This window comes from Elephas maximus, chromosome 25, assembly GCF_024166365.1.
Source record: "Elephas maximus indicus isolate mEleMax1 chromosome 25, mEleMax1 primary haplotype, whole genome shotgun sequence".
Taxonomy (NCBI): domain Eukaryota; kingdom Metazoa; phylum Chordata; class Mammalia; order Proboscidea; family Elephantidae; genus Elephas; species Elephas maximus.
In genome coordinates, this window is record NC_064843.1 from 22354319 (window position 1) to 22381361 (window position 27043).

Here is a 27043-nt window from a genome sequence, read left to right on the forward strand (position 1 = left end):
ATATATTTATAATGGGGGATGATATTACAGAACCAGAATACTGGGAGAAAAAAATCAAATGGAAATTCTAGAACAATTGGAATTGAGAACTTAAAGATGTGCTGTACAACAGTTAGGACATAACAGAAGAAAGGAGTAGTAAACAGGAAAATAAGTTAGTAGACACATTTCAGAAATAAAGTTAGAAAATATTTAAAATAGCATAAAAAACACATGAGACAGACTGAAAGATCTAAATATACATGTAATAGGAGCCCCAGGAAGAGAAAAGAGAGAGAACATATTGGAAGAAAATATTCAAAGAGAAACTGGTTGAAGACTTTCCAGGACTGATGAAAAACATCAAGCCACGGAATCAAGAAGTTCTATGAAACCCACACCGGATACATACAGAGAAAACCACTACTAGTCACATCATAGTCAGATTGTACATATGAGAATACACTCATCTTAAAGGCAGCCAGAATGAGAATAAATGACACATACCTTCAAAGAAGGACTAGTAAGCAGAAATGATGGAAGCCAAAAAATAATGGAATTTTGTATGCCAATGTAGAATTCCACACCAGCACAAAAAAAAAAAAACCCTTTAAAAATGAAGATAAAATAGAAACAAACAACACCCCACCCCCCCCCAAAAAAAACCTGAGATTATTTGCCATGAGTAGACCTACCCCGAAATAAAGGATCTGAAAGCATAAAAATTCAGGAAGGAATATAGAACAACATGAAAGGATGTGTGTGGGGCGGGGGGGAATACAGTTAACATTTTCTAAGGACCCTGCCTTTCCTGGAAGTGGTGAAAGTACTAGCTTATTATACACTTAAGAGTAATCAAGACTGCATGTTATAATCTTTAGGATAATCCCTTAATACCAAACCAATTCCATTGCCATCAAGTCAATTCCAACTCATAGCGACCCTCTAGGACAGAGTAGAACTGTGCCCTAGGGTTTCCAAGGCTGTAAATCATTACAGAAGCAGACTGCCACATCTTACTCCCTTGCAGTGGCTGGTGGGTTCAAACTGCAGACCTCTTCGGTTAGCAGCCAAGAGCCTTAACCACTTTAAGATATATCAGAGATCACGTTGTAATCTTTAGGGTAACCATTTAAACAATAACAATAAAAAGTGGATACTGACAAGCTAATAGAGGGAAAGTAACGGAATAATAAAAATACTTAGTCCAAAAGAAGGCGGTAGAGACAAAGAAACAAATAGGCATAGGACAAATGGGGTGGGGGGAGTTAAATGGTACATTTAAACTCAAATTTATGAATAAAACCCACTGCCATCAAGTCGATTCCGACTCATAGTGATCCTACAGGACAGAGTAGAACCGCCCCATAGAGTTTTCAAGAAGCGCCTGGTGGATTTGAACTGCTAACCTCTTGGTTAGCAGCCGTAGCACTTAACCACTACGCCACCAGGGTTTCCAATTTATGAATAGTTACTTTAAATGTAAACAGACTAAATAATTAAAAGACAAAGATTATCAGATTGGATTAAAAAACTAAGATACACTTATGACAAGAGACCTATCTTAAATATAAAGGCACACAAAGGTTGAAAGTAAAAGATTGGAAAAAGGTATAATGCAAACACTAAGCAAAAGAAAGCTGGTATGACTTCACATAGACTTCACAATAAAAACCTTTACTAAAGATATAGAGGAGCATCTAGTGATGATAGTCCCTGGCCGGCACCAATGGTTAAAACCAAAAAACCAAACCCACTGCCATCAGGTCTATTCTGACTCATAGGACCCTATAGGACAGAATAGAACTGCTCTATGGGGTTTCCAGAGGCTGTAAATCTTAATGGAAGCAAACTGCCATATCTTTCTCCCACGGAGCAGCTAGTGGGTTCGAACCACCAACCTTCTGGTTAGCAGCCGAGCACTTAATCACTGTGCCACCAGGGCTCCTACAAACGGCTAAGGACTCGGCTACTAACCAAAAGCTTGGTATTCAAATCCACTCACAGGCTCCTTGGAAGAAAAGCCTGGAGATCTGATTCTAAAAGGTCACAGCCATGAAAGCCCTACGGGGCACAGTATTACTCTGCAACACACGGGGTCGCCATGAGTCAGAACCGATTCCACAGCAACAGATTTTTTTGTTTGGTTGGTTTTTAACAGTAATGATAAAAGGATCAATCCACCAACACTCAACAATTAAATGGTCTGTTCTTTCCAAAATTAATTTGCATGATAAAAAACCAAAAAAACATCAAGTCATCTATTCTGATTCATAGTGACTCTATAGGACAAAGTAGAACTACCTCATAGTGTTTCCAAGGAGTGGCTGGTGGATTCGAACTGCCGACCTTTTGGTTAGCAGCCTGAGCTCTTAACCACTGCGCCACCAGGGCTTCAATTTGCATGATACTGACCCCAAGAAAGACAGTTGACTAAGTGTGGGTCTTTGTTAGGCAATGCAAGATCTAAAATTCAAAGGGAACTACGATAACTGAAACACATCGTCTTTTGGGGCAAAATAAACAAATTGCTCTAACAAAGCCATACAGTATAAATGTTAAGTCCTCACAAAGCAAAAAGGATTCTGACTTAAGTACCTAACAATTGTTCTCCCTGCTGCCAGCTATAGCTATGGGCGCTGCTGTTGCAGAAGCAAACTATTAACCACACAGTCTAGGAATAAGAGCAGCTCAAGGCATCTCAGTTTCCAGAGTTAGAAAAGCTCTTCCAAAAATTCTAATCATCCCTCTCATCTCCTGAGCACCTATTACATGCCAGGCGATTTTCCTGATCGCTTTTACATTGTCCCCTTTAATTCTCTCAGCCACTCTGGGAGATTACTCATCCTGTGTTTCTCAACAGGCCAAGTAAATACAAATTTAGGTCTCATCAAAGCATGTTGTTGTTAGGTGCCCTTGAGATGATTTTAACTCATAGCAACCCCATGTGACAGAGTAGAACTCCGCATAGGGTTTTCTAGGCTGCAATCCTTAAAAGATACAGCTGCTAACCCAAAGGTTGGCAGTTCAAACCCACCAGCTGCTTCTTGGAAGCCCTATGGGGCAGTTCTACTCTGTTCTATAAGGTCACTATGAGTTGCTATCGACTTGATGGCAATGGGTTTGGTTTTTGGTTAATGCTTACAGTGGTTAAGTGCTCAGCTGCTAACCGAAAAGTCAGCGGTTTGAATCCATCGGCTGCTCCTGGGGAGAAAGATGTGACAGTCTGTGATTACAGACTTGGAAACCCTACGAGGGCAGTTCTACTCTGTCCTACCAGATTGCTATGACTCAGAATCAACTTGACAGCAGTGGGTTTGGTTTTGGGTTACTCTGGGGTCAAGCTCTTTTTCCAAGCTCTTTGCACCTACTGGCTCATTTAATCCTATGAGGTAGTAGGTAAAGAGGAGGAGACAAAGGCTCTGAAAGTGGCCCAGCTAGTTAGTGATAGAGCCAGCATTCACAACCAGGCAGTCTGGTTCTAGGGTCTGTGCCCTTAACTAAACTTGCAAGCAGAAATGGGTCAGAATTTGACCTCAGGCCCCCTCCAGCTCCAAAGTCTTCTAAGCTACCCAGCCAGGGTATGGGTTCTGTCATCTGGCTGCAGAGCTTCAAATCCCAGCTATGTCATGTACAAGTTACATGGCCTTGGGCAAGTTATTTAACTTCTCTGGGCCTCATCTGTAAGGACAGAGAAAATAATATTTCTCTCCCACCTCCTCAGGTTAATCTGAAGATGAAGTCAGAGAAGGCAGGAGCGCGTCCTCCACCAAGGGCAGGTATTGCCATTATTTCATTCACGCAGACAAAAGAGTGAAACACGCCATCAGTTTCATTCCAGGAACACAATGGGAACTGTCACAAGGATCACCAGGAAACCACTGGTTCCTATTGTGGTTTGAGGAGCAGAGCTGGGCTCTCCTGCAACTTGTCGGGGGGAAGCTTCTCCCTCTGTTCTCCTCACAATTACCTGAAATAGGAGATCAGCTTATTCTCTTTGCAGGGGAGAGAGAGAGAGGAATCAGGCAGCCTTAACAGAAGCTGGGGGAGGAGAAAGACTTAGCTTCCCTTTCAGGAAGGCAGGGAAAGGAAGCAAAGGCATGGGATTCATTTACAAAAAATTTTTTTTCTGTGTTGCATTATTGCAAATCCCCAAGACCCCCACTGCTTTAGAACAGGGCCCAAGAGGAGGGAAGAAAGAGGCATTCAGACACCCCTGCCCTCTGGCCTCCTCCTTGGCCTGCTGCTGCCTGCGGCTTGCACCATTTGTTACCCTTGTCACCACTCCTGTCTCCAGGGACCCAGAAGCACTCAGGGAGCATGGGGCTGTTGGGGGAGCCGAGAGATGACAGCTGGAGGGTGGGGGGCAGGGGTGACTTCAAAGGCTGGGACGGGATCAAAAGCAGATGGAGGGTCCCAGGCGGGTGGTGGCTCACCTTTCTACCTCCCCCCTGCCCCCCCCAGCTCACTGGCTACCTTGGATGAGGGCAGTGGCTCTGCCTGCTCCACAGGCTGGATGGAGAGGACAGATGGCCAGTCAGCCAAGGGGACTTTGGAGGGGGCTTAGTCCCAGCATCCTTCGGATGCTTAGAAACCCAAACCTGCCATCAGCCATCACAGGCTTCTGGATAGACAGCAGCTGGGGTCCCAACCTGGACAGTTCTGGCAGCTCCTACCCTCATCCCCCATTTGTTTCAAGTCAACATACATCTGCAGGGTGCAAGCCAGCTCGGCCCCAGACTCCCCCACTTCTGGGGGTGCAGTTGCTCACACCAAGATCTTCTGTTCTCCTCTCTTCCTTCAGCCCTCACACTCAATCCATCACCAGGTTTTGTCAAATCCACCTCCTAAACATCCCTTAGACCCTGTGATTGCTCATCACCTCCACGGCCACCACCAGGTACAAGGAACTGTCCTCTCTCACCTGGATGGAGGCCACAGCCTCCATGCTGTCTCCCTGGGACCACTCTGCCCACCTCCCCCCCCAGCATGTTCTCTGCACAACAGCCTGAGGAACTTTTGAAAACATAAATCTGAACATATCTTCCTCCCTCCTCCCATCCTTGCTTATAATCTTCCCATTTCTTTCTATTGTTCTTAGGCTGAAGCATAGACTTCTGCACACAGCCACCAAGGCCTCCCATGATCTGGCTTCTTGCTCGGTTCACAATGCCTTTCTCCTCCATTCCTCATCCCAGCACACTGGCCTTTCAGTCCACGCTCCCTTCTGCCATGGGGCCTTTGCATAGGCTGTTCCCTCTGCCTGGAACACCATTTCCTTCTTCATGCCTTTCAGAAGTCTCAGTTCTAGCACACATTTCTCAGCCTTTCCTGGGCCCCAGCCCCTCCCTGACCCTCAGCCTCTACCCCTCTCGTGGGGCCAACTGCCCCGTGGCAGCTTCCACAGGCCCATGTATGGCTCTTTCACACACTCATCATTATAATAAGTTTTACATGCGTTTGTGAGTTATTTCATTTCTGTTTCCCCCACCAGGCTGTGAGCTCACCAGTGGCAGGCACTGTGTCTCTTTTGCCCATCATTATATTCCTAAAAAGGAGTCCTGGGGGCACAATGGTTAAGTGCTTGGCTGCTAACTGAAATGTTGATGGTTCAAATCCACCCAGTGGTTCTGCAGGAGACAGACCTGGCGATCTGCTCCTGTAAAGAATAAAAAAATTTTTTTTTTTTTTACCTAGAAAACCCTATGGGGCAGTTCTACTCTGTCACGTGGGGTCACTATGAGTTGAAATCAACTCGATGGCACCCAACAACAACCACAATATAGTCCCAAAAGTTCCCACTGGTCCTTGACAGTGGTTTAATAAGCATTTGTTGTATGACGAATGAATGGGCTTCACAAACAAACGCATTCATTCAGTCCACATTTATTGAGCGTTTGCTATGTGGCAAACACTGTGCCAGTGGCCAGACACACAGGGCTCATGTTCTCCAGTCTCAGCAGTCACCATTCCACATGCTGGAAAGCCTATTAAATCAAAAAAATACATAAGGCTTACAGATGAGGAAATGAGTTCAGAGTGGAGAATTATGCTAAAGATAATGACAGATGACAGTGAACTTCCCATGAGCCAGGCACTGCCTTAACCTAAGCCTAACCTATCTCACTGAATTTTCCTGACTACTGTATGACATGGTAAATTGTTATTGTTCCCATTTTATAGTTAAGTAAACTGAGGCCCAGCGAAAGTTAAAGACTTGGCGAAGGGTGCACGGCTATCAAGTGGTGGGGAGTGGATCTGAACCCAAGGAGCCCACCTCCAGAACCCGTGCTTCTGGCCACACCTTCATCCTGAAACAAAAGCCAGCCTTCCACATAGACACCTAAGGTTATCAACCCGTGACCAACTCTATTTCACTTCATCTATTCTCATATAATATTTCACTTTATCTATTCTCATATAATATTCTCATATAATAATATTTTATTGTGTTTTTGGTGAAGGTTTACACAGCGGTTTAGGTTCCCATTCAACAATTTCTACACAGGTTGTTCAGTGACATTGGTTACATTCTTCACAACGCATGAACATTCTCATTATTTCCCTTCTTGTTGTTCGCTGTCTGTTTTTTAAGCTATTAAAGCAGTGCTTCTCAAACCACGGTGAAGGAACAGCTCCCCCCTTAATTTCCAATCCATCGCATGCCAATAATCTTGTACAACAAAATAAAAATTAATTACTAGAAAAACAAAACTAAAAAAAAAAAAACCAAAGACATGCAAAATACAAGCCCCCAAATTTTAAACATTGAATTCAACAGACATAAAATTACTGAGTTAAACTGCTCTAAAATTGTTTTAAACATTTTTTTTCATATCCATCTTGGTGCAGATGGGGAGCCCTGGTGGCGTAGTGGTTAAAGTACTTAGATGCTAACCAAAAGGTTCAAACCTATCAGCCGCTCCATGGGAGAAAGATGTGGCAGTCTGCTTCTGTAAAGATTTACAGCCTTAGAAACCCTGTAGGATAGCTCTACTCTGTCCTATAGGGTCACTATAAGTTGGAATTGACTTGACGAAGTAGGTTTGGGTTTGGTGCAGATGGTAACACATGGTTGGGAAGCCAGGGCAGGCCTACAGACCAACACTTAGCAGACCGTGGTCCCCCATTCTGATACATGGGTTTTGCATCTGTTATGGATTGAACTGTGTCCCCCAAAAATGTGTGTCAATTTTGCTAGGCCAGGATTCCCAGTATTGTGTAGTTGTCCTCCATTTTGTGATCTGATATAATTTTTCTATGTGTTGTAAATCCTAACCTCTATGATGTTAACGAGGCAGGACTCAATCCACAGGATTAGGTTGTATTTTGAGTCTATCTCTTTTGAGATATAAAAGAGAGAATCGAGCAGAGAGGAGGGGGATCTCATTTCACTAAGAAAGAAGAGCCAGGAGTACAGAACGTGTCCTTTGGGCCCAGGGTCCCTGTGCTGAGAAGCTCCTAGACCAGGGGAAGATTGATGACAAGGACCTTCCCTCCAGAGCTGACAGAGAGATAAAGCCATGCCCTGGAGCTGGCACCCCAAACTCAGGCTTCTAGCCTCCTAGACTTTGAGAGAATAAATTTCTGTTTGTTGAATCCATCCACTTGTTGAATTTCTGTGATGGCAGCACTAGATGACTAGGACACCATCCTAAGTGTTCACTGTGCAAGTGAGAGTAGGAATTAACTGTGGGTGCAGTCAGTGAGTTCCGAGGCTGCAGTCACCATGGGTGACTTCAACAGCCATGGAGAACTCCATGGGCTACACCGACTCAGTCACAAAACCCTCCTTATGTCCACATCTCCATCCCCCTCACATCTGTCCTCTTTAAAATAAGGAAAACCAAAAACCAAACCCGTTGCCGTTGAGTCATAGCGGCCCTATAGGACAGAGCAGAACTGCCCCACAGGGTTTCCCAGGAGTGGCTGGTGGATTCGAACTGCGTACCTTTTGGTTAGCAGCCATAGCTCTTAACCACTGCACCACCAGGGCTCCAACAATTCAAATTAAACATGGATTCTGTTCATATTGCATGCTAAAAAGTTACTGTTTATCCATTAATTTATTTTACTTTTGTTTCTCCCCCTGAGAGCTTTCTAAGAACCAGCGACCGTTCCAGGCACTGGAAAGTCAAAGAGAGAGAGAAAAACTTGCTTTTGTGTACAGTTAGTCCTCAACTCATGATGTATTTGAGTTACGAGGAACCGCACTTATGACTGTCTTTTTTTTTTTTTTTTTACAGTATATTGACGAGGAGTTGTTTTATTGCTGAAACCCTGTAGCCTTGGGTTGGACCTTACATTGGCTCTGTAGCTGACCAACTGTGTGGCCTTGGACGAGCTATTTAACTTCTCTGGGCTTATTTGCTCATCTGTGTCTAATCAGATAAGTTCCTTGCACTTACGAAGCTAACATTCTACAGTGGGATTTGTTATCCAGACTTGGGTGGAATTCACCAGTGGGTAACCAAAAATCACTAGGATGTATAGATAGCACAGTCAACCTGTGCCTCCTCCTGCTGAGAAGAGAACTGATGTACATCCTTTTTTCAGAATAAAATTTACTTACCCAAGTAATATCTCAAAATATTTGTAAACAAATTTTAAAATCCCATGTAAGATGAAAGTTGCCTTTGGTGACTACCTCCTACCACATGGATCCACAATTACTAACATGATGAATATGTCTGCAGACCTTTTTCTATTCATAAACACACATAAATATGTACATATGTCTGTAAAAATATACAATATTGCTTTATAAATGTGTTTTATGAATATGTTTTTATCAATGTTACTGATCTCTATATATATTGCTCTAGGACATTTTTCATTCTAATATTACAAAATCTTTTGGTGTTCCTACCATGTCATGGCACAGATCTAGCTTATTCTTTTTAATTGCTGTATAGTATTCTAAGACATGTCTGTACCACAGTCCATTTGGCCAGTCCCCAGGTTTCCCAGTTTTTCGTTATCATAACACCACAATGAACTAGACAGGTCTTCTCGGGTAGACATGCATGTATTTCCCTAGAAGCGTTACCCCCAAAGTAAAACTGCTGAGCCCACCCACATAAACTTAGCAAATCATTTGCAAATTTTCCCCCAGAGTGGCTAATCCAATTTATATTCCCAATGGCAACATCCTGTTTCCTTACCCCTTGCACTATGTCTATTCCCTAATCTGAAAGCTTTTACCCAAAACTCTCTTTGGAAGACTTGAGCAATTACTTCAATCTTTCAGCCAAGTAGACTGAGTTCTAGGGAGTCTTACAACAGAAAAGAAAACCAGCATGGGTCTAGAATCACAGTTCCAGGCTAAGCTCTCCCCCCACTCCTGCTCAATAAGTTCTCATCCATGTGAACTTTGTGCAGAATACAAATGGTCAATGGGAGAGTTTCCCTATGCTTCCCTTACTCTTGATGAGATTTAAAACAAGGGTTCATTACTTGGCTAATTGAGTTTTGTTGTCTCTGGGATTTTTAAAGTCTTTGTATTTTGCGATAATTATAGATTCACAGAAGGAGCCCTGGTGGTGCAACAGTTAAGCGCTCAGCTGCTAACCAAAAGGTGGGCGGTTCAAATCCACCATCGGCTCCTCAGGAGAAAAGACCTGGTGATCTCCTCCCTTAAAGATTCCAGCCTAGGAAACCCTACAGGGCAGCCCTACTCTATCCTACAGGGTTGCTATGAGTCCAGATCAACTCGATGGCACACAACAAGAACAACTACATAAATTCATACGAAGTTGCAAGGATTGAACAGAGAGTTCCTTGGGTACCTTTTACCCAGCTTCCCCTAGCGGTTACAACCTACATAACTGTAGTATGATATCAACACCAGGAAACCTACATAGTTACACCATGTGTGTATAGTTCAGGGTCATTTTATTACACCTGTAGATTCCCGTAACCACCACCAGAAACAAGACACAGAGCTATTCCATCACCTCAAGATCCCCCCCAGAGCTACCCTTTATAGTCACACTGACTCCCCTACCTCACATCATCCCTAACCCCTAACCCATGAAACCCATTGCCTTTGAGCTGATTCTGACTCATGGCAACCCTATAGGACAGAGTAGAACTGCCCCCATAGAGTTTCCAAAGATGGTGGCAAAGTGGTTAAGAGCCCACCTGCTAATCAAAAGGTCAGCAGTTCAAATCCACCAGCTGCTCCTTGGAAACCCTATGGGGCAGTTCTACTCTGTCCTAAAGGGTTGCTATGAGTTGGAATCAACTGGATGGCAATGAGTTTGTTTTTTTTTTGAATCCTTACAGGAGCAGATTGCCACATCTTTCTCATGAGGAGCAGCTGGTGGGTTTGAACTGCCGACCTTTCAGTTAGCAGCTGTACACTTAACCACTGTGCCATCAGAGCTCCTTCCTTAACCCCTGGCAACCACTGATCAGTTCTCCATCTCTGTATCATTGTCATTTTGAGAATGTTACATAAATGGAATCAGGCAGTATGTGACCATTCGAGACTGGCATTTTTTTTGTTTGTTTTTTTTACATTACTCACATTCAGATGCCTACACTTTACAATGCATTCTCCAATATTTGCTAGACCCACAAGAGGCAACCTTCCAAATGCACCCAATGTGTGGAGACAGACTGAGACAGGACCACACACGCTCTGCTGATTTCTACTTGGATTCAGCTGGGCCCTGGAGCAAAATGCAGAACTTTATAGAGTATTTCACATCTACAGCCAAAAAAAAAACACCTATAACTCACAACCAACAAAACAAGGCTCAAAGCAAAACCCAAAGGACTCTTATGGTAATAAAGGGCCCGCCCTAGCCAATGGCAGCTACAGGACATTACCTGCCGGGAGGCTGCGGGAGTCTGAGTAACACCCCAAGCGAGGTGGGCAAGTAAGTAGCAGGTGGGAGACAGAATCCTCTTGGGTTGCAAAGCCAGTTATGCTTTGAGTTGATGCTCACATCCATACTCTCAGTAGATACTACACCAGCACCCTCGCCCTTCAGCGTCCCTCTTCTCTTGCTCACCTCAATTCCAATCCACCTCAGATGACCTATTAAAAAAAAACCGTTTGCTGCAGAGTCAATTCCTACTCATAGCAACCCTATAGGACAGAGTAAAACTGCCCCATAGGGTTTCCAAAGCTATAAATCTTTAAGTGAAGCAGATTGTCACATCTTTCTCCTGTGGAGCAGCTAGTAGGTTCAAACCCCTGACCTTAGCAGCTGAGTGCTTTAGCCACTGCATCACCAGGGCTCCTTTCTATGACTTGGAGCATGTTATTTTAATTCTTTGCCATGAGTCTTAGTCGACTTGATGGCAACCAACAACAACAAATGCAAGAATAAGAGTCCCTGGGAGGTGCAAATGGCTAAGTGCTGGACTGCGACTCAAAGGCTGATGGTTCCAACCCACTCAGAGGCACCTTGGACATAAGGCCTGGCGATCTTCTGAAAGGTCATGGGCTTCAAACCCTACGGAGCAGTTCTGCTCTGCACACATGGCATCGCCACAAGTCAGGGTCGCCTTGAGTTTCCATGGACTCAATGGCAACTACCAACAACCACAAAGCAGGAATACATTCTTGTTATACATGAGTCAAACACTGCAGGAGTTTCCAGAACAAAATGTGAAGTCTCTCTTCAACACCCTCCTCCCCGGCCACACACATACCTTACCTGGAACCATTTTACACCATCTTAAAGCATGAAGAGACTTGTTCTGTGGTCTACAGAACAAGAGCATTTTAATTTGGGGGGAGGGAGAGTAGGTGGGGAAGAAATATTAGAGAGTTTCTTGCTATCATTAGGTGCCATGGAGTCAATACTTCCACTCATAGCGACCCCATATGCCAAAGCAAAACTGCCCCATTGGGTTGTAACCTTTACAGGAGTAGATCGCCAGGTCTTTTCTCCCAAGGAGCTGCTGGGTGGGTTTGAACTGCCAACCTGTGGGTTAACAGCCGAGTGCTTAACCATTGCATCACTATGGCTCCTATAGAGAAAGAGTAAGAGAAACTAAATATTTCAAAGACCTCTTCTGCCAAAATCTTATTTCTGTCCTGGGTAGCATCAACCATTATGAAACTGAAAATAATGCCAGCTCACATATATTAAAGCTTTTCCTGACCAGCGGGACATAGAGTGCCCACCTACATTTTCTGCCTCTCAGGTTTATCTGGAAGCTACTATACCACTGACAGTACATGCTGCCAGCAGACGGGGACCTGTATAACTGTTTGAAAAGGAAGAAACGGGTGTGCATTGCAAATTACTGTTTTTACAGGATATTGTATAGGGTTGCTATGAGTCGGAATCTACTCAATGGCAATGGGTTTGGTTTTTGATGGTTTTGTCTAAGATGGGGAGCCCTGGTGGCACAGTGGTTACACGTTTGACTGCTAACCAAAACGTCGCCACTTCAAATCCACCAGCCGCTCCTTGGAAACCCTATGGGGCAGTTCTACCCCATTATGAGTTGATGTCGACTCAACAGCAATGGGTTACGGTTACGGGTATGAGGCGGTGCTGAGTAAATATTTTTGGTAGGTAAAATATGGAATTTGGTAAATATTATCTGGGACACATGTCTCTCTGGAATCTCAGGGTAGAATTGGTGAGACGAGGCAAGAAAAAAATCCATACTACATACCCAAAATTCAGACACACTCAATGATTCAGCATGCATTCCATTAATGAAAAAAACCTATAAACAAAAAATTAAAAAAAGAAAACTCGTTTATGAGAGGGTTAAGTGCTGTCTAGGAGGCAGGTAAGGATCTCTAGTGGCACAGTGGTTAAGCGCTAGGCTGCTAACCGACAGGTCATGGTTTGAACCTACCAGCTGCTCTTGGGAGAAAGATGTAGCAGTCTGTTTCCATAAAGATTACAGCCTTGGAAACCCTACGGGGCAGTTCTACTCTGTCCTAAAGGGCACTATGAGTTGGAATCGACTTGACGGCAGTGGGTTTGGTTTTGGTTAGAAGCCTGGTACTGTTTTAAGTGCTTTCCATGTTTTAGTTCATTTAATCTTTGTAGTGACCCACCATAAGGTCAGTTGAATTTTGATCCCATTTTACGGGTAAGGAAATCGAGGACAGGAATTTTAAGCCACCAGTCTAAAACCAACTGTAAATAGCAGAGATGGATCTAAAGCCAGGCCATCTGACTCTAACGTCCTGCCTTGAATGCCCCGCTTTGCTACCATCTGCCCCTGACAGCAGCAGATGTCTTAAAATTAATCTTTGTAATGACCAATCTCCTCTAATTACATCATTACCCTGCAACTGCATGACCCATGTGATTTATGAGTTTTTAAATGTTTTTCTTCTTGCTTTGAGGTTGGCTCAATTTTATGCAATTTTATACAGTGAGGGTTCCTCTCCTTTTTTTGTAAAGTGGTTTCATGGTGAGGGCTAGAATTTCTTTAATGAAAAATTCCAAACATACATAAAAGCAGAGAGAAGAACGAAAAGAATCGCTGTACACCCATCACTCAGGGGCGACAACGTCCTAGGTTTTTCCACAGGCTTCATCTAAGCTTTTAGGTTTGTTTGTTTGTTTTACCGAAGTGTTTAAAAGCAAATCCAGACAGTAAGTCCCTTCTCTCTGCCATACTTCCTTCAGAAATATGCACATTTTCTATGATGACACTTTATAAAATTTACAGTAATTCCTTGTATCATTTTGAACCCAGTCCTTATTCAGTCTTCCCAGCTGTCCCAAAATGCCCTTTTGGTTGGTTTATGAGAATCAGGATAGAAATGAAGTCCACACATTACATTTGCTTCTTGTGTCTCTTGCATTTATTTAATCCAGATAAAATAAATGTAAGTGACATAATAAGCAAATCTCCTCCTCCTCTTTTTTATTCAGGCAAAAAGCCAGGTTAGTTGTAGGATATCTTATGTTCTGGATTTATCTGTTTGCTTCCTTGTAGTGGTGTTCAGCGTATTCCTCTTTCCACCGTATTTCCCACAGACCGGAAGTTAGCTTTCAAATGTGATTAAGCTGAGGTTCATTTGGGGGAGGGGGTGAGAGTGCTTCTGAGTGAAGCTGAGTACTTCCAAAGGCATCTTATCAGGAGGTGCACAATGTCTGGGTGTCCTGCGTGTCGTGATGCTAATAGGGGTCAGCTGGTTTGGGCGGCAAACACTGTGCTTCTTCCATCGTAAAACCTGTTGCCATCAAGTTGACTCTGACTCGGGGCTACCCTATGTGTGTCAGAGTAGAACTTCGCTCTATAGGGTTTTCAGTGGCTGGTTTTTCAGAAGTAGATAACCAGGCCTTTTTTCTGAGGTGCCTCTGGGTAGACTTGAACCTCCAACCTTTCGGTTAGCAGATGAGCATGTTAATAGTTTGCGCCACACCTTCCTCCATTGTAAAGTTCCCCATAAACCTTTGATCTAATGGCTTTGCCCATTAATGACAGAAGCTTCAGGTAACTATTTCATTAGGGATTTAGAAATTTAAAAAAAATATATATTTTTTAAAGAAGAGAGAGATTCAAGAGTGTTACAGTAATATTAACATATTTGTTTAGCATTTACATCCTTGCAGATTGCTGTCACAAATCTTCCCTCTCTGGACTCTCCGGAGCAGCCTGTGAGGAGCTAGCAGGAATGGAGAACAGATTGGTGATTAAACAGGCCCCTTCTGGTTCCCAAGTGCTTAGGTTCAAATCCTGGCTCTACCACTAACCAAACACAAACCCATTGCCGTAGAGTCAATTCCCACTCATAGGACTACAGGACAGAGCAGAACTGCTCCACAGAGTTTCTAAGGAGCAGCTGGTGAATGTGAACTGCTGACTTTTTGGTTAGCAGTAGTGTAGAATCTTGCTTAACTTCTCTGCCTCAATTTTCTCCTCTGTCAAATGGGGATAAAAACAGTATCCACCTCCTAGGGCTGTTGTGAGGATGAAGTAACTTACTATACATAAAACTCTTACAATAGGACACGCAACAAGCTCTCACCTCCAACCTAAAAACACAGAACCTGAGAGACCACCAAGTTAAATAAATTTCTCAGGTCCCGCAGCTAAGGAGAGGCAGAGCCAGAACAAGGTACGAATCTCATTCCACAACATTACACTGTGCCAAAGAAATGTTTTACCACATTTTGAAAATAATTGCAAATAATTAGGAAAAATACTTTTTGGCTGTAATGACTTATAATAACACCCAAATTGCCTAACAGAAGACCTAATCCAAGGCCCCACACGACATGGGCCTTGCCCACACCTCCAGTCCCATCTGCTAGGAATTCCACCCTCACTCTCCTGTGGGACACTGGCCACTTTGCTATCACTCAGACCTCCTGCGTTGGCTCCCACCTCATGGCTTTTGCACTCGCTGTTCCCTCCACCAGAAACCCTCTTCCCCCAGATCTTTACCTGGATGGTTCTGACACCATTCAGGTGTTTTCTCAAACGTCATCTCCTCAGAGATGCCTTCTCTGATCACGTTATCAAACTCATTCCCCCGACTACCCACCATTTTCTGTCCCCTTACTCATTGCCATCGAATCGATTCTGACTCATGGCAACCCTGTATGTTACAGAGTAGAGCTTCACAGGGTCGTCTTGGTTGTAATCTTTCTAGAAGCAGATTGCCAGGCCTTTCTTCTTCCTCAGTGCCACTGAATGGGTTCAAACCCCCAACCTTCTGGCTAGGAGTCAAGTGCAAACTGTTTGTGCCACCCAGGGATCCTTCTATCCCCCTACCCTGTTTTGTCTTTACAATTCTTATTACTATCTTAAAATATATTGCATATTTATGTGTTCATTTTCTGGGGGCAAGGCCTCATCTGTCTTGTTCACTGCTGTATCCTCAGCATCTAGTACAGTAATTGTAATTGGCACATAGTCTGAACATCAACTCAAAGGCAACCAACAACAATAACTGTCAGCCAAAAAGCATCAGTTACGAATAAGGACCCTACAGCCTCATGGTGTTATATACAAGAATCACGCATGCACCATCTATCAATAACATTTTCTTACATTTCATTCTTTTTTTAACAACAGAAAAATAAATGCATGCTCATGGTAAGAAAGTGGAATAGAGCAATATATAATGTAAAAATATGAAGTCCCCCATAATCCCAGTGGTCAGTACTAATCATCACCCACAGTTTGAGTTACACTGTGATATTGTTAGGTGATCCCCAGTTTACTTTCTCTTATTTTCTTCTATAATAAAAGAACTCCTAGTTTTTGGCTCAGTCTCCCAATCACCCAGAATGAAGACGACATTTCCCAGTTTCTCTTGCAGCTAGGCTGTGATCATGTGACTAAGCTGTGGTCACACAGATGGAATCAAAAGTGATGCGTATAACTTCTAAGTCATATCCTTAAAAGAATGGGGTAAACCTTCCCCTTATCCCCATTCCTCTGCTAGAATGTGTATTGACATTGAAAGTTGTCCACAGGTCATGTTACATTGGAATGAAGCAGAGTTTTCAATATGGACACAAGACACCACAAGCCACAGGTCCAAGCATCACAACATGACATGACCCACTCAAAGCAGAAAGGAAGGAAATGGAGAAAGGGGCTCCCTCCCATGCCCCCTTCACTTTATCTCCAAGAAACATCACCACCAGCAGGTTTCTTCTTATATTTACTAAACATAGTATTAAAATTAGTTTCATTTGTTCTATTGGTCACAACTAGACCAATCCCGGGCATAAGGGCTTAGTCCAATCATCCTTCATCCCTTGTGACTGAGCATGTTGCCAGCCAGACAAGATTGGGCTTCTGTTGGCCCTGCAGAAGGAGCAACGGCTGCTTCCAATACACTAAGCCCGGAGGCAACCACTACACCGGGTCATATGTGTGAGATGACTGTGCCAGCAGCACCGTTTTCAGTTGGGTCTTACCCTGCACCAGGCCTTTGCTGGGTGCTTTGCATGACTGGCTCCTGCCCATCACATCCCTCACTACTCTACCTCTAGCCCCCGCATTAGCATTCTACCTTCTCACTGTCCCTCAAAAGTAGCATGCTCCGTGCCACCTTGGGGCCTACACACGGTTGTTCCCTCTGCCCTGGATGCTCATCCCCCCCTCACCTTTAAGTTTCTGCATAGATTTAACAATACCACTGCCTCCAGGAAGCATTCTCTGATACCACCACCGCCATCACCACCCCTCCCCACATCACCACCCCTCCCCACTAAGTTAGCTTGTGCTGCACTCTGCATTCTTCCTTCATGGCAGTTATTACCACTGTAATGAACAATGAGGGCAGGATTTAGTTCTGCGATGTTTACTTCTCCCTTCAGACTCTACGCAGTAGCCACGGGCCACATGTGGCTGTTGAGCACGTGAAATGTGGCTAGTCCAAATTGAGATGTACTGAAAGTATAAAATGCACACCATATCTCAAAGACTTAATACGAAAAAAGTAAAAGGGTACATTAATTTTAACATGTTGATTATATGTCAATACAATTTTTTAATATTATTGGGTTAAATAACATATAATTAAAATTAATTTCATTTGTTCTTTTTATATTTTTTAATGTGGCTACTAGACCATTTAAAATGACTATGTGAAACCAACTCGATGGCACCTAACAACAACAATGTGTGGCTTTTACTTACAATTTGCATTATATTTTTATTGGATAGTGCAGCTTGAGACCTTAGTAGTTTCCATGAAGATGGAGATTATAATTAGATTGTTCCCTCTGTATAGCTAGTGCTTAGACCAGTGTCTGGTACAGAACACGTGCTGGATAAATATTTGCTAAACAAATGAATGAATGAAATGTAAAAGATGAACAAATGAATGAATAACATTTAAAAGACTATGCCTTCTCCAACTGCTTCTCAGCCTTTTGGCTAAGGTCAAGTATAAAAGACCATGCCGTCTTCATTTCCTGTTTCTTATACATTGCATTTTAAAGCTCTCCAAAGAATCCAGTGCTATATTCATGGAATCACGTTTCTTCCACCTGCCTCATCCCAGCCAACATGGCAGCCAGCTTTCTCTGCAGGACACTGGAGTCTGTAAACACAGCCAGCTCCTTTGCCCTCTTTGCAAGAGGGAAGATGAGACTGCAGAGACACAGCAGAAACAGCCAGTCAGCCAGAATCTCCTCACAAAGTCAACAGATGGTGGCTTGGAAAGTTTGTCAACCTTGACTTGACAAACACGTTCTCTGAAGGGCCACTCATACTTGAAGTAAATGGCATGGCGGGTAAGGCAGTATACTTGAGTGCCAACCTCAGTGGAGTCAAGAGGCCAAAACTAAGTGTCTGGGACACTGAACAAGCCTGGGCCCGTACCAACCAGGTGTGGCCACCTGTCTCCATCCCATGCCAAGGAAAACAGTTCTCTGCTACATGAAGAGGAAGGCACACTTAGGTCAGACTCAGGAGCCACGAGGAACGGGCCCAAGCCCAGGCACTGGAGGGGCCAATCGGGGGCTGAAGACTTTACAGTACTCCAAGCTGCTCCCTCTCCCAAGATCTCCTGCCCTCTGAGGTGCCCAGAAACTCTGACGGCCCCACTGTGGGTCCACTCTTGGGGGTTAGGGGTGAGAAGAAGGGATTAAAGATCTAAGAGGTCAGGAGAGAAACCAAATTTGGTGTTTGTTGTTGTTGTTAGGTGCCATCGAGTCGGTTTTGGCTCACAGCAACCCCATACCAAAAACCAAAACCAAACCCAGTGCCGTCGAGTCAATTCCAACTCATAGCGACCCTATAGGACAGAGTAGAACTGCCCCATAGAGTTTCCAAGGAGCACCTAGCGGATCTGAACTGCCGACCCTTTGGTTAGCAGCCATAGCATTTAACCACTATGCCACCAGGGTTTCCAGCAACCCCATGCCCCTCTTAAATCAGGTTTTAGTTGCTCAGGAGCAGAGTATCTGGCCAAAAGAAGGTGTTCAAATAAGAATCCATTGTCCATCATCCCTGTAAAACCTGTGCCACAGAATACGGAGCAGAGTCAGAGTTCAGGGCTCCCAAGCGCAGGGCTAGAGGCAGAATCTGAAACTCAGTCTTCTAGCCTCCCAGCCCTCCACGCCCTGACGCTTTTTTCTAGGATGCAGGTCCCTTCCATAGTTATCTGCAGGCAGGCCCTCCATATACGTGGTATAATCTGGGTCTCGTCTTGTCTCCCCCCGACCAAGACCAACAGCCTCCTAGGCGCCTCTCAAAACCCATTCTTGCCTCCCCCAAAATCCGTTCCCCACACTCCTGCAGTGAGGTTTTCAACACGAATCTGACCTTGTCATGCCCCCACTAAAAAGTCTTTAATGGCTCCCCATTGCCCTTGGGCTAAATTCCAAACTTTCACAGGGACTGAAAACGGTGGCTTTCAAATTCTTCCACGGAGACCCACGGTAAGCAACGCATTTTACAACGCAGCGCAGCATACACCTTAATAAAACTTGAAACAAAAAGTTTCAAGAAAGCACACTGACCGCATGTGCGACACACTCTGGTATTTTCTATTCTACTCTTTTTTTAAATGCTGGCTGTGACTCACCAAGTTGATTTCCTGACCTGCTGGTACGGGAAGATCTCCAGTCTGAACAACGCTGCTTTAATAAAGCTCAGACCCCGACTCTGCCAATCCTTCAAGCCTCATCTCTCCACCCACTCCCAGCAGCCCAAGTTCTGATGGTGCTGAACCCTCTGGGTCACATTCCCTATTGCCCCTGGGCCTTTGCACAGCAGTTCCCTAGAACTGCCTGGAGCACTCTTCCTGCTTGTCCATCTGGCTCTGCCAAAGCTCACCTCTTCGTGGAATTAAAATAAAAACAATGCCTGGACCCTACTTCAGACCAGTTGAATCAGACATCTCTGAAGGCAGGGCCTGAATGTCAGCATCTTTAAAAAATTCCCCTGTGAGGACAGAAAGGAGCCCTGGTGGCACAGTGGTTAAAGCATTCGGCTGCTAGTTCAAACTCCACCAGCTGCTCTACGAGAGAAAGATGTGGCGGTCTGTTTCCATAAAGATTTACAGCCTTGGAAACCCTATGGGGCAGTTCTACTCTGTCCTATCAGGTCGCTATGAGTGGAATTGACTCAACAGCAGTGGGTTTGGGTTTGGGTTTTGAGCGAGGATGGAGAACGCCTGCATCTAGCAAATCGCCCTGTTATATTTCCTCTAGAGCACTTAAGACGATCTGAAGTTATCTATGTATTCATTTGTTTGTTTGACTGTCTCTCTGCCACTAGAATCTCAGCTCATGAGGGCAAGGACCTTGCTGGTCTTGTTTGCTGCTGTGTCCCCAGGGCGTAGCACGGTGCCCAGCACACAGCAGCTTCTCAATGAATTTCTTTTTCAGTGGCTGACTGACGGACTTGAGCACCTTCTCTGCACCAGGCCCTATACTGGGTCCTGGAGAAATAGCTCTTGCCCTCAGGAAGTCATGGCCTGGAGGAGAAGAAATGATATTGACTTGGCTTGGGCTCCTCAGAAGCAGGCACCGGGACAAGGATTCCAGGGCAAGTAGCTTAGTTGAAAGGTGATCCTGGGAAGCTCTGCCTGAGGAATCAGGGGAAGCTGCATGGAAGAGATGATATATGATCCGGGCTATGGAGGATGTACCAGTAAAAGTCAATATGTTACCACTATGGGCAACTGGAGTTCAGTTCCGCTGGGGAACTCTGGGAGCCAGTATGGAACACATATCTTAGAGTCATCCCAACCAGGGTATTCACACACTGACTGACTCTTGTCAGGCACTGGCTGAGGGCTGATCCCAGGGGATGATGGCATTCACTCCCTGACTTGCCATGCAAGCAGGTTCTGGTGGCCAGAGAAAACCTCAGGCCAAAGGACACAGGGGCCAGCAGTTGGATGCCATCAGCCCAAAGCCATTAGCCCAGCTGTGCACTGAAGTGATGAAAGTTGGGGGGATGTGGGCAGGGCCCTCACAGCATCTGCCGTAGGGAAAACAGACTTTGAGGACACAGTGGGATGGGGGTGAGGTAAGGTCAGAGTCCTGTGGGGCCCAGGGGAGGCCCTGGTGGACTCTGCCTGAGGAATCAGGGGAGGCTGCGTGGATGAGGTGATACATGATCAGAGTTATGGAAGATGTATCGGATTTTGTCAGGGATTAAGTAAACTTAGGAGGAAGAGTCTTAGGTTTCTTTATGCCCCTCTCCATTTCCCCCAGGGTCGAGGAAGGTGACTGCACATTCGTTGACCGGACCAGTCTTAAGCCAAACCAACAAGAAGTGTGCTGGAAGTGAGAAGTCAGCCTCTGAGGAAACCATCGCAGCACCTGGCTTTCTTTCCTTCTGGTAGCTGCCAAAACGCTCACTTGTTTAAACTCTTTAAAACAGCTTCCCAGTCTAGCAAGCTGTGGGGATTCCACAGCTTGGGTGGCAGGGTAGTATAGTAGTTAGTGATTAGGGAAGACCTAAGAACAGGGACCGGCAAACGTTTTATGTAAAGGGCCAAGCAGTAAATAATTTTGGCTTTGTGGGCCATACACTCTCTGTCACAACTGCTCAACTTGGCTGTTGTCTGGCTATAGACACTACATAAATGAGTGGGCATGGCTGTGTTCCAATAAAACTTTATTTACAAAAACAGGGCTGGATTTGGCCCATGGGACATGCTTTGACCACCCTGCACTAGGGTGTAGGGCTTAAGTGCTTGACTACTGGAGCCCAGCCATGTGACGCTGGGCAAGTCACTTCCCTCTCTGTGCCTTAATTCTCTCATCCATCAATGGGAATCATAATGGTATCTATTTTTTAGAGTTGTTGGGAAGATTAAATAAATTAGTGCATATAAAGCACTCCAGACGGTACCAGGCACAAACTAAATACATCAATAAACTTTAGCTACTTTTGTTCTTACAATCTGGAATCAAGACAGTGAGAAAATCACGAACATATGAATGCATTATATACCTTTTCACCGATGATTGGTGTAATGGATTGAATTATGTCCCCCCGCCAAAATGCGTGTATCAACTTGCTTAGGCCATGATTCCTAGTATCCTGTGGTTATCCTCCATTTTGTGATTGTAGTTTTATGTTAAAGAGGGTTAGGATGGGATTGTAACTCCCTTACCAGGTCACATCCCTGATCCAATGTAAAGTGAGTTTCCCTGGGGTGTGGCCTGCACCACTTTTTATCTCTCAAGAGATAAAAAGAAAGGGAAGCAAGCAGAGAGTTGGGAACCTCATGCTACCAAGAAGGCAGCCGGGAGCACAGCGTGTCCTTTGGACCTGAGGTTCCTGTGCTGAGATGCTCCCAGGCCAAGGGAAGACGGATAACAAGGACCCTCCTCTGGAGCTGACGCCCTGAATTTGCATTGTAGCCTACTAGACATTGAGAGAATAAATTTCTCTTTCTTAAAGCCATCCACTTGTATTTGTTATAGCTGCACTAGATGACCAAGACAATTGGTGTGAAGATAATTGCATTACGGAAATAAAATATCACAGTCCCATGAGGGGTCCCCTTTTGTTCCTCATCATCCAACACACAGTAGGCACTAATGAAACAAACATTGATTGAATGCATGGATAAACACATGAAAAATGGATCTGAGTCACAAAGACCTTTCTAACGCATTCACTTCTGTCACCGTATAGAAAAAAATCCTTCCCTTTAGCTCCGGGTTTCTCAGCTTTGGTATTCCTGACATGTTAGGCCACATAATTCTTTTTATTATTATTATTATTACTATTGTGCTTTAAGTGAAAGTTTACATCTCAAGTTAGTTTCTCATACAAAAATTTATACACGCATTGTTATGCTCTCTCTATAATGTGACAGTGCACTCCTCCTTTCCACCCCTGTCCCCTTCTGCCTTCTCATCTTGCCTCCGGACAGGAGCTGCCAATTAGTCTCATGTTTTGTCGTTGTTGTTGTTAGGTGCCGTCAAGTCGGTTCCGACTCATAGCGACCCTATGCACAACAGAACTAAACACTGCCCGGTCCTGAGCCATCCTTACAACTGTTGTTATGCTTGAGCTCATTGTTGCAGCCACTGTGTCACTCCACCTCGTTGAGGGTCTTGCTCTTTTCCGCTGACCCTGTACTCTGCCAAGCATGATGTCCTTCTCCAGGGACTGATCCCTCCTGACAACATGTCCAAAGTATGTAAGACGCAGTCTCGCTATCCTTGCTTCTAAGGAGCATTCTGGTTGTACTTCTTCTAAGACAGATTTGTTCGTTCTTTTGGCAGTCCATGGTATATTCAATATTCTTCGCCAACACCACAATTCAAAGGTGTCAACTCTTCTTCGGTCTTCCTTATTCATTGTCCAGCTTTCACATGCCTATGATGTAATTGAAAATACCATGGCTTGGGTCAGGCACACCTTAGTCTTCAGGGTGACATCGTTGCTCTTCAACACTTTGAAGAGGTCCTTTGCAGCAGATTTGCCCAATGCAATGCGTCTTTTGATTTTTTGACTGCTGCTTCCATGGCTGTTGATTGTGGATCCGAGTAAAATGAAATCCTTGACAACTTCAATCTTAGTCTCATGTATCTACTTGAATTAAGAAGCACACTCTTCACAAGTATCATTTTACGTCTTATAGTCCAGTCTAATCTTTGTTTGAAGAGTTGGCTTCAGGAATGGTTTTAGTTCTGGCTTAACAGAGAGTCTGGGGCCAAGTCTTCCAGGGTTCCTCCAGTCTCAGTCAGACCATTAAGTCTGGTCTTTTTACTAGAATTTGAGTTCTGCACCCCACTTTTCTCCTGCTCCATCAGGGACTCTGTTGTGTTTCCTGTCAGGGTGGTCATTGGTGGTAGCCAGGAACCATCTAGTTCTTCTGGTCTCAGGCTGATGGAGCCCCTGGTGTACGAAGGCCATGCAATTCTTTGATAAATACGGTAAATAAGTAGTGTCTGAGATCAAATCTCAGCTGCTCTTCTTACTAGCTGTGTCCCTTGGGGAAAGCGTCTCTCCGAGCCTCCATTTCCTCAGCTGTAAAACGGGAATAATAATGGCACCCACCTCCAGGGTGGTTGTGAGGACAGGATGAGCAAATACATGCCAGTGCTTTGCCAGGTGCCTTGTTGTTATTGTTGCTGGGTGCTATAGAGTGGATTCTGACTCACAGTGGCCCTTTATGGCGGAGTAGAACTGCTCCATAGGGTTTTTCTAGGCTGTAATCTGTCTTGGAAGAAGTACAGCTAGAATGCTCCTTAGAGGTAAGGGTAGTGAGACTTTGTCTCACATATTTTCAACATGTTATCAGGAGGGACCAGTCCTTGGAGAAGGACATCATGTGTGGTAAAACGGAGGGTCAGCAAAAAATAGGAAGACCTTCAATGAGATGGTTGACACAGTGGCTGCAACAATGGGCTCAAACAGATCTACTATTGTGAAGATGGCACAGAATTGAGCAACATTTTGTTCTGTTATACATGGGGTCACTAAGAGTCAGAAACAACTCCTCCACACCAAACAATAATCTTCACTGGAGCAGATCTCCAGGTCTTTTTCCTGCAGAACCGCTGGCTGTGTTCGAACCACCAATGTTTTGGTTATCAACCAAGCACTTAACCATTGTTCCACCAGGGCTCCCTCCAGGTGCTTATTAGTACTCAATAACCAAAAAGTCAATGTTATTATTTCTCAGAATGATACAAATAGGAACACCAAACAGAATAAAACAAAACTCAATTTGGGTACATGGCACCCGCCCCTGAGCTCGGGCTGCCAGACCTAGCCTGAATCTGGCCAGTGTGGAGGGAGGGCCTTCTTTTTCATGTTGTTTTCTTGCAACCCTTTAATGCAACCCCTTCTTGAGATTTCACGAGGCAAAGAAAAACACCACTCGCCCAGCAGTTTCCGACATTCCCCACACCCTCCCTCCACATCCAGAGCTCCTGCAGATTTCAAATGGGACCTCAGGTGGGTGTGTGTAGACTTTCAGAGAGAAGGGATACACCCTTGACAGCTGGGTGAAATAAGTGAACAGCTTGGGGGGCGGGCGGGGACGGGGCGAGGGTAAGAGAGGACCTTCATGCTCTGACACTTTACTTGCCAGAGTGGGAGCCACTGTAGGGAGAGGGGCCTGTGTATTGGCGTGGGGGTAGGAGAGGCAGAGCGAAGCAGGAGACAGGATAGGAGGCTATGGGAGGCGGGGATAATGTGAGATTCCACAGATGGAGAGGACAGTGCCTCACTCAGGATCAGCTAAAGTGATGTCAGAAGCCCTGCTGGCTCAATGGTTAAGCTCTTGGCTGCTAACTGAAAGGTGGGTGGTTCGAACCCACCCAGCAGCTCTGCAGGAGAAAAGACCTGACGATCTACTCCTGTAAAGGGCAGTTCTACTCTGTCACTTGGGGTTGCTATGAGTTGAAAATCAACGTGATGGCACCCCAGCAACAAAGCAATGTTGGGGGCAATTTTGCTCCCAGGAGACGGGTGCCAATGTCTGCAGACATTTATGGTTGTTACAGGTGGGGAAGGGATTACTACTAGCATTTAGTGGACAGAGGCCAGGGATGCTGCTGAACATCCTAAACACACAGGGCCTGCTACCACAACAGAGAATTCTCTGGTCCCAAATGTCAATGTGCTGAAGCTGAGAAACCCTGGGCTAAAGGGAAGGATTTTATTATACACAGTGTCTTAGGCATCTAGTACTGCTATAACAGAAATTCTACAAGCAGATGACTTCAATGAAGAGAAATTTATTTCTTCACAGTAAAGTACGCTAAAAGTCCAAATTCAGGGCACCGGCTCCAGGGGAAGGCTTTCTCTCTCTCTGTTGGCCTTCTCATCAATCTTCCCCTGGACTAGGAGCTTCTCCTCACAGGGACCCTGGGTCCAAAGGACACGCTCTGCTCCACGTGCTGCTTTCTTCAGGGTAAGAGGTCCCCTGTCTCTCCACTCTCTGCTCGCTTCTCTCTTCTACATCTCAAGAGATTTCCTCAAGACACAATCCAATCTTATAGACTGAGTCCTGCCACACTAACACAATTTCCGCCCATCCTCCCCATTAATATCATAAAGGCAGGATTTACAGCATACAGGAAAATCACACAATGCCAGCAATCATGGCCCAGTCAAATCTGGGGGACATAATTCAATCCATGACACACAGTGACAGAAGCAAATGCAATTAGAAAGGTCTTTGTGACTCAGATCCATTTTTCACGTATTTATTAATGCATTCAACATTTATTTCTTAAGTACTTACTATGTGTTGGATGGCGTCATGGATTGAATTGTGTCCCCCCAAAACATGTGTTGTAAATCCCAATCTCTATGCCTGTGGTTATAAACCCATTTGGGAGTGAGTTTTCTGTTAGATTAATGAGGCCAGATTAAAAAAAAAAAAACAAACCCACAGCCGTCGAGTCGATTCCGACTCATAGCGACCCTATAGGACAGAGTAGAACTGCCCCATAGAGTTTCCAAGAAGCGCCTGGTGGATCTGAACTGCCAACCTCTTAGTTAGCACCCATAGCACTTACCCACTATGCCACTAGGGTTTCCGAGGCCAGATTAGTGTAGGGTATATCTTGAGTCAATCTCTTTTAAGATAATAAAAAGATTAAACAAGTGAGTAGAGTAGAGATGTGGGAGGAGAGATGCCAAGCCACTTGAAGATGGCCCAGGAGCAGAAGCTGAAGAGACGAAGACCTTCCTCCAGAGCCGGCAGAAAGGGAAAGGCTTCCCTGACAGCCAACACCCTAAGTTCAGACTTCTAGCCTCCTAAACTGTGAGAAAATAAATTTCTGATCATTAAAGCCACCCATTTGTGGCATTTCTGTTATTGCAGCACTTGATAACTAAGGCAGATGGTGAGGGATAAAAGAGGGTCCCTTGTGGGACGGTTATACTTTATTAAAAATGCAACCATTTTCACGTCAGTCATCAGTGAAAAAGTATGCAATAATATAACATGTCCATATTGTTCATGATTTTCTCACACATGAGTAGGGGGAGATTTGTGGAAGACACTCTAGATCAGCGGTTGGCAAACTATAGCCTGAAGGACAAATCTGGCCCACAGCCTGTTTTCATAAATAAAGTTTTATTGTAACACAGTCACGCCCTTTGTTTTCGTATTGTCTGTCTGCTTTCATGCTATGATGGCAGAGTTGAGTAGATCCGATAGAGA

The 27043-nt window shown here is 44.7% G+C and overlaps 1 protein-coding gene across 5 annotated transcripts in view; it reads right to left on the reverse strand.

Moving 5' to 3' along the window:
- Positions 1 to 27043, reverse strand: part of EYA2 (EYA transcriptional coactivator and phosphatase 2) — a 290014-nt gene that overhangs the window by 200514 nt on the left and 62457 nt on the right. Inside the window, exon 2 of one of the 5 annotated variants that reach the window (XM_049869950.1) lies at positions 3696 to 3949. The exons of 3 other annotated variants lie outside the window; for them this stretch is intronic. Coding sequence is in view for 1 of the 2 variants with exons in the window: in XM_049869946.1 (XP_049725903.1) it covers positions 10816 to 10940 (125 nt within the window). In the remaining variant the exon portion in view is untranslated. Of the gene's footprint in view, positions 1 to 3695; positions 3950 to 10815; positions 12580 to 27043 lie in introns of those variants that run through there. One more of the 5 variants, XM_049869946.1, reaches the window with a different exon arrangement.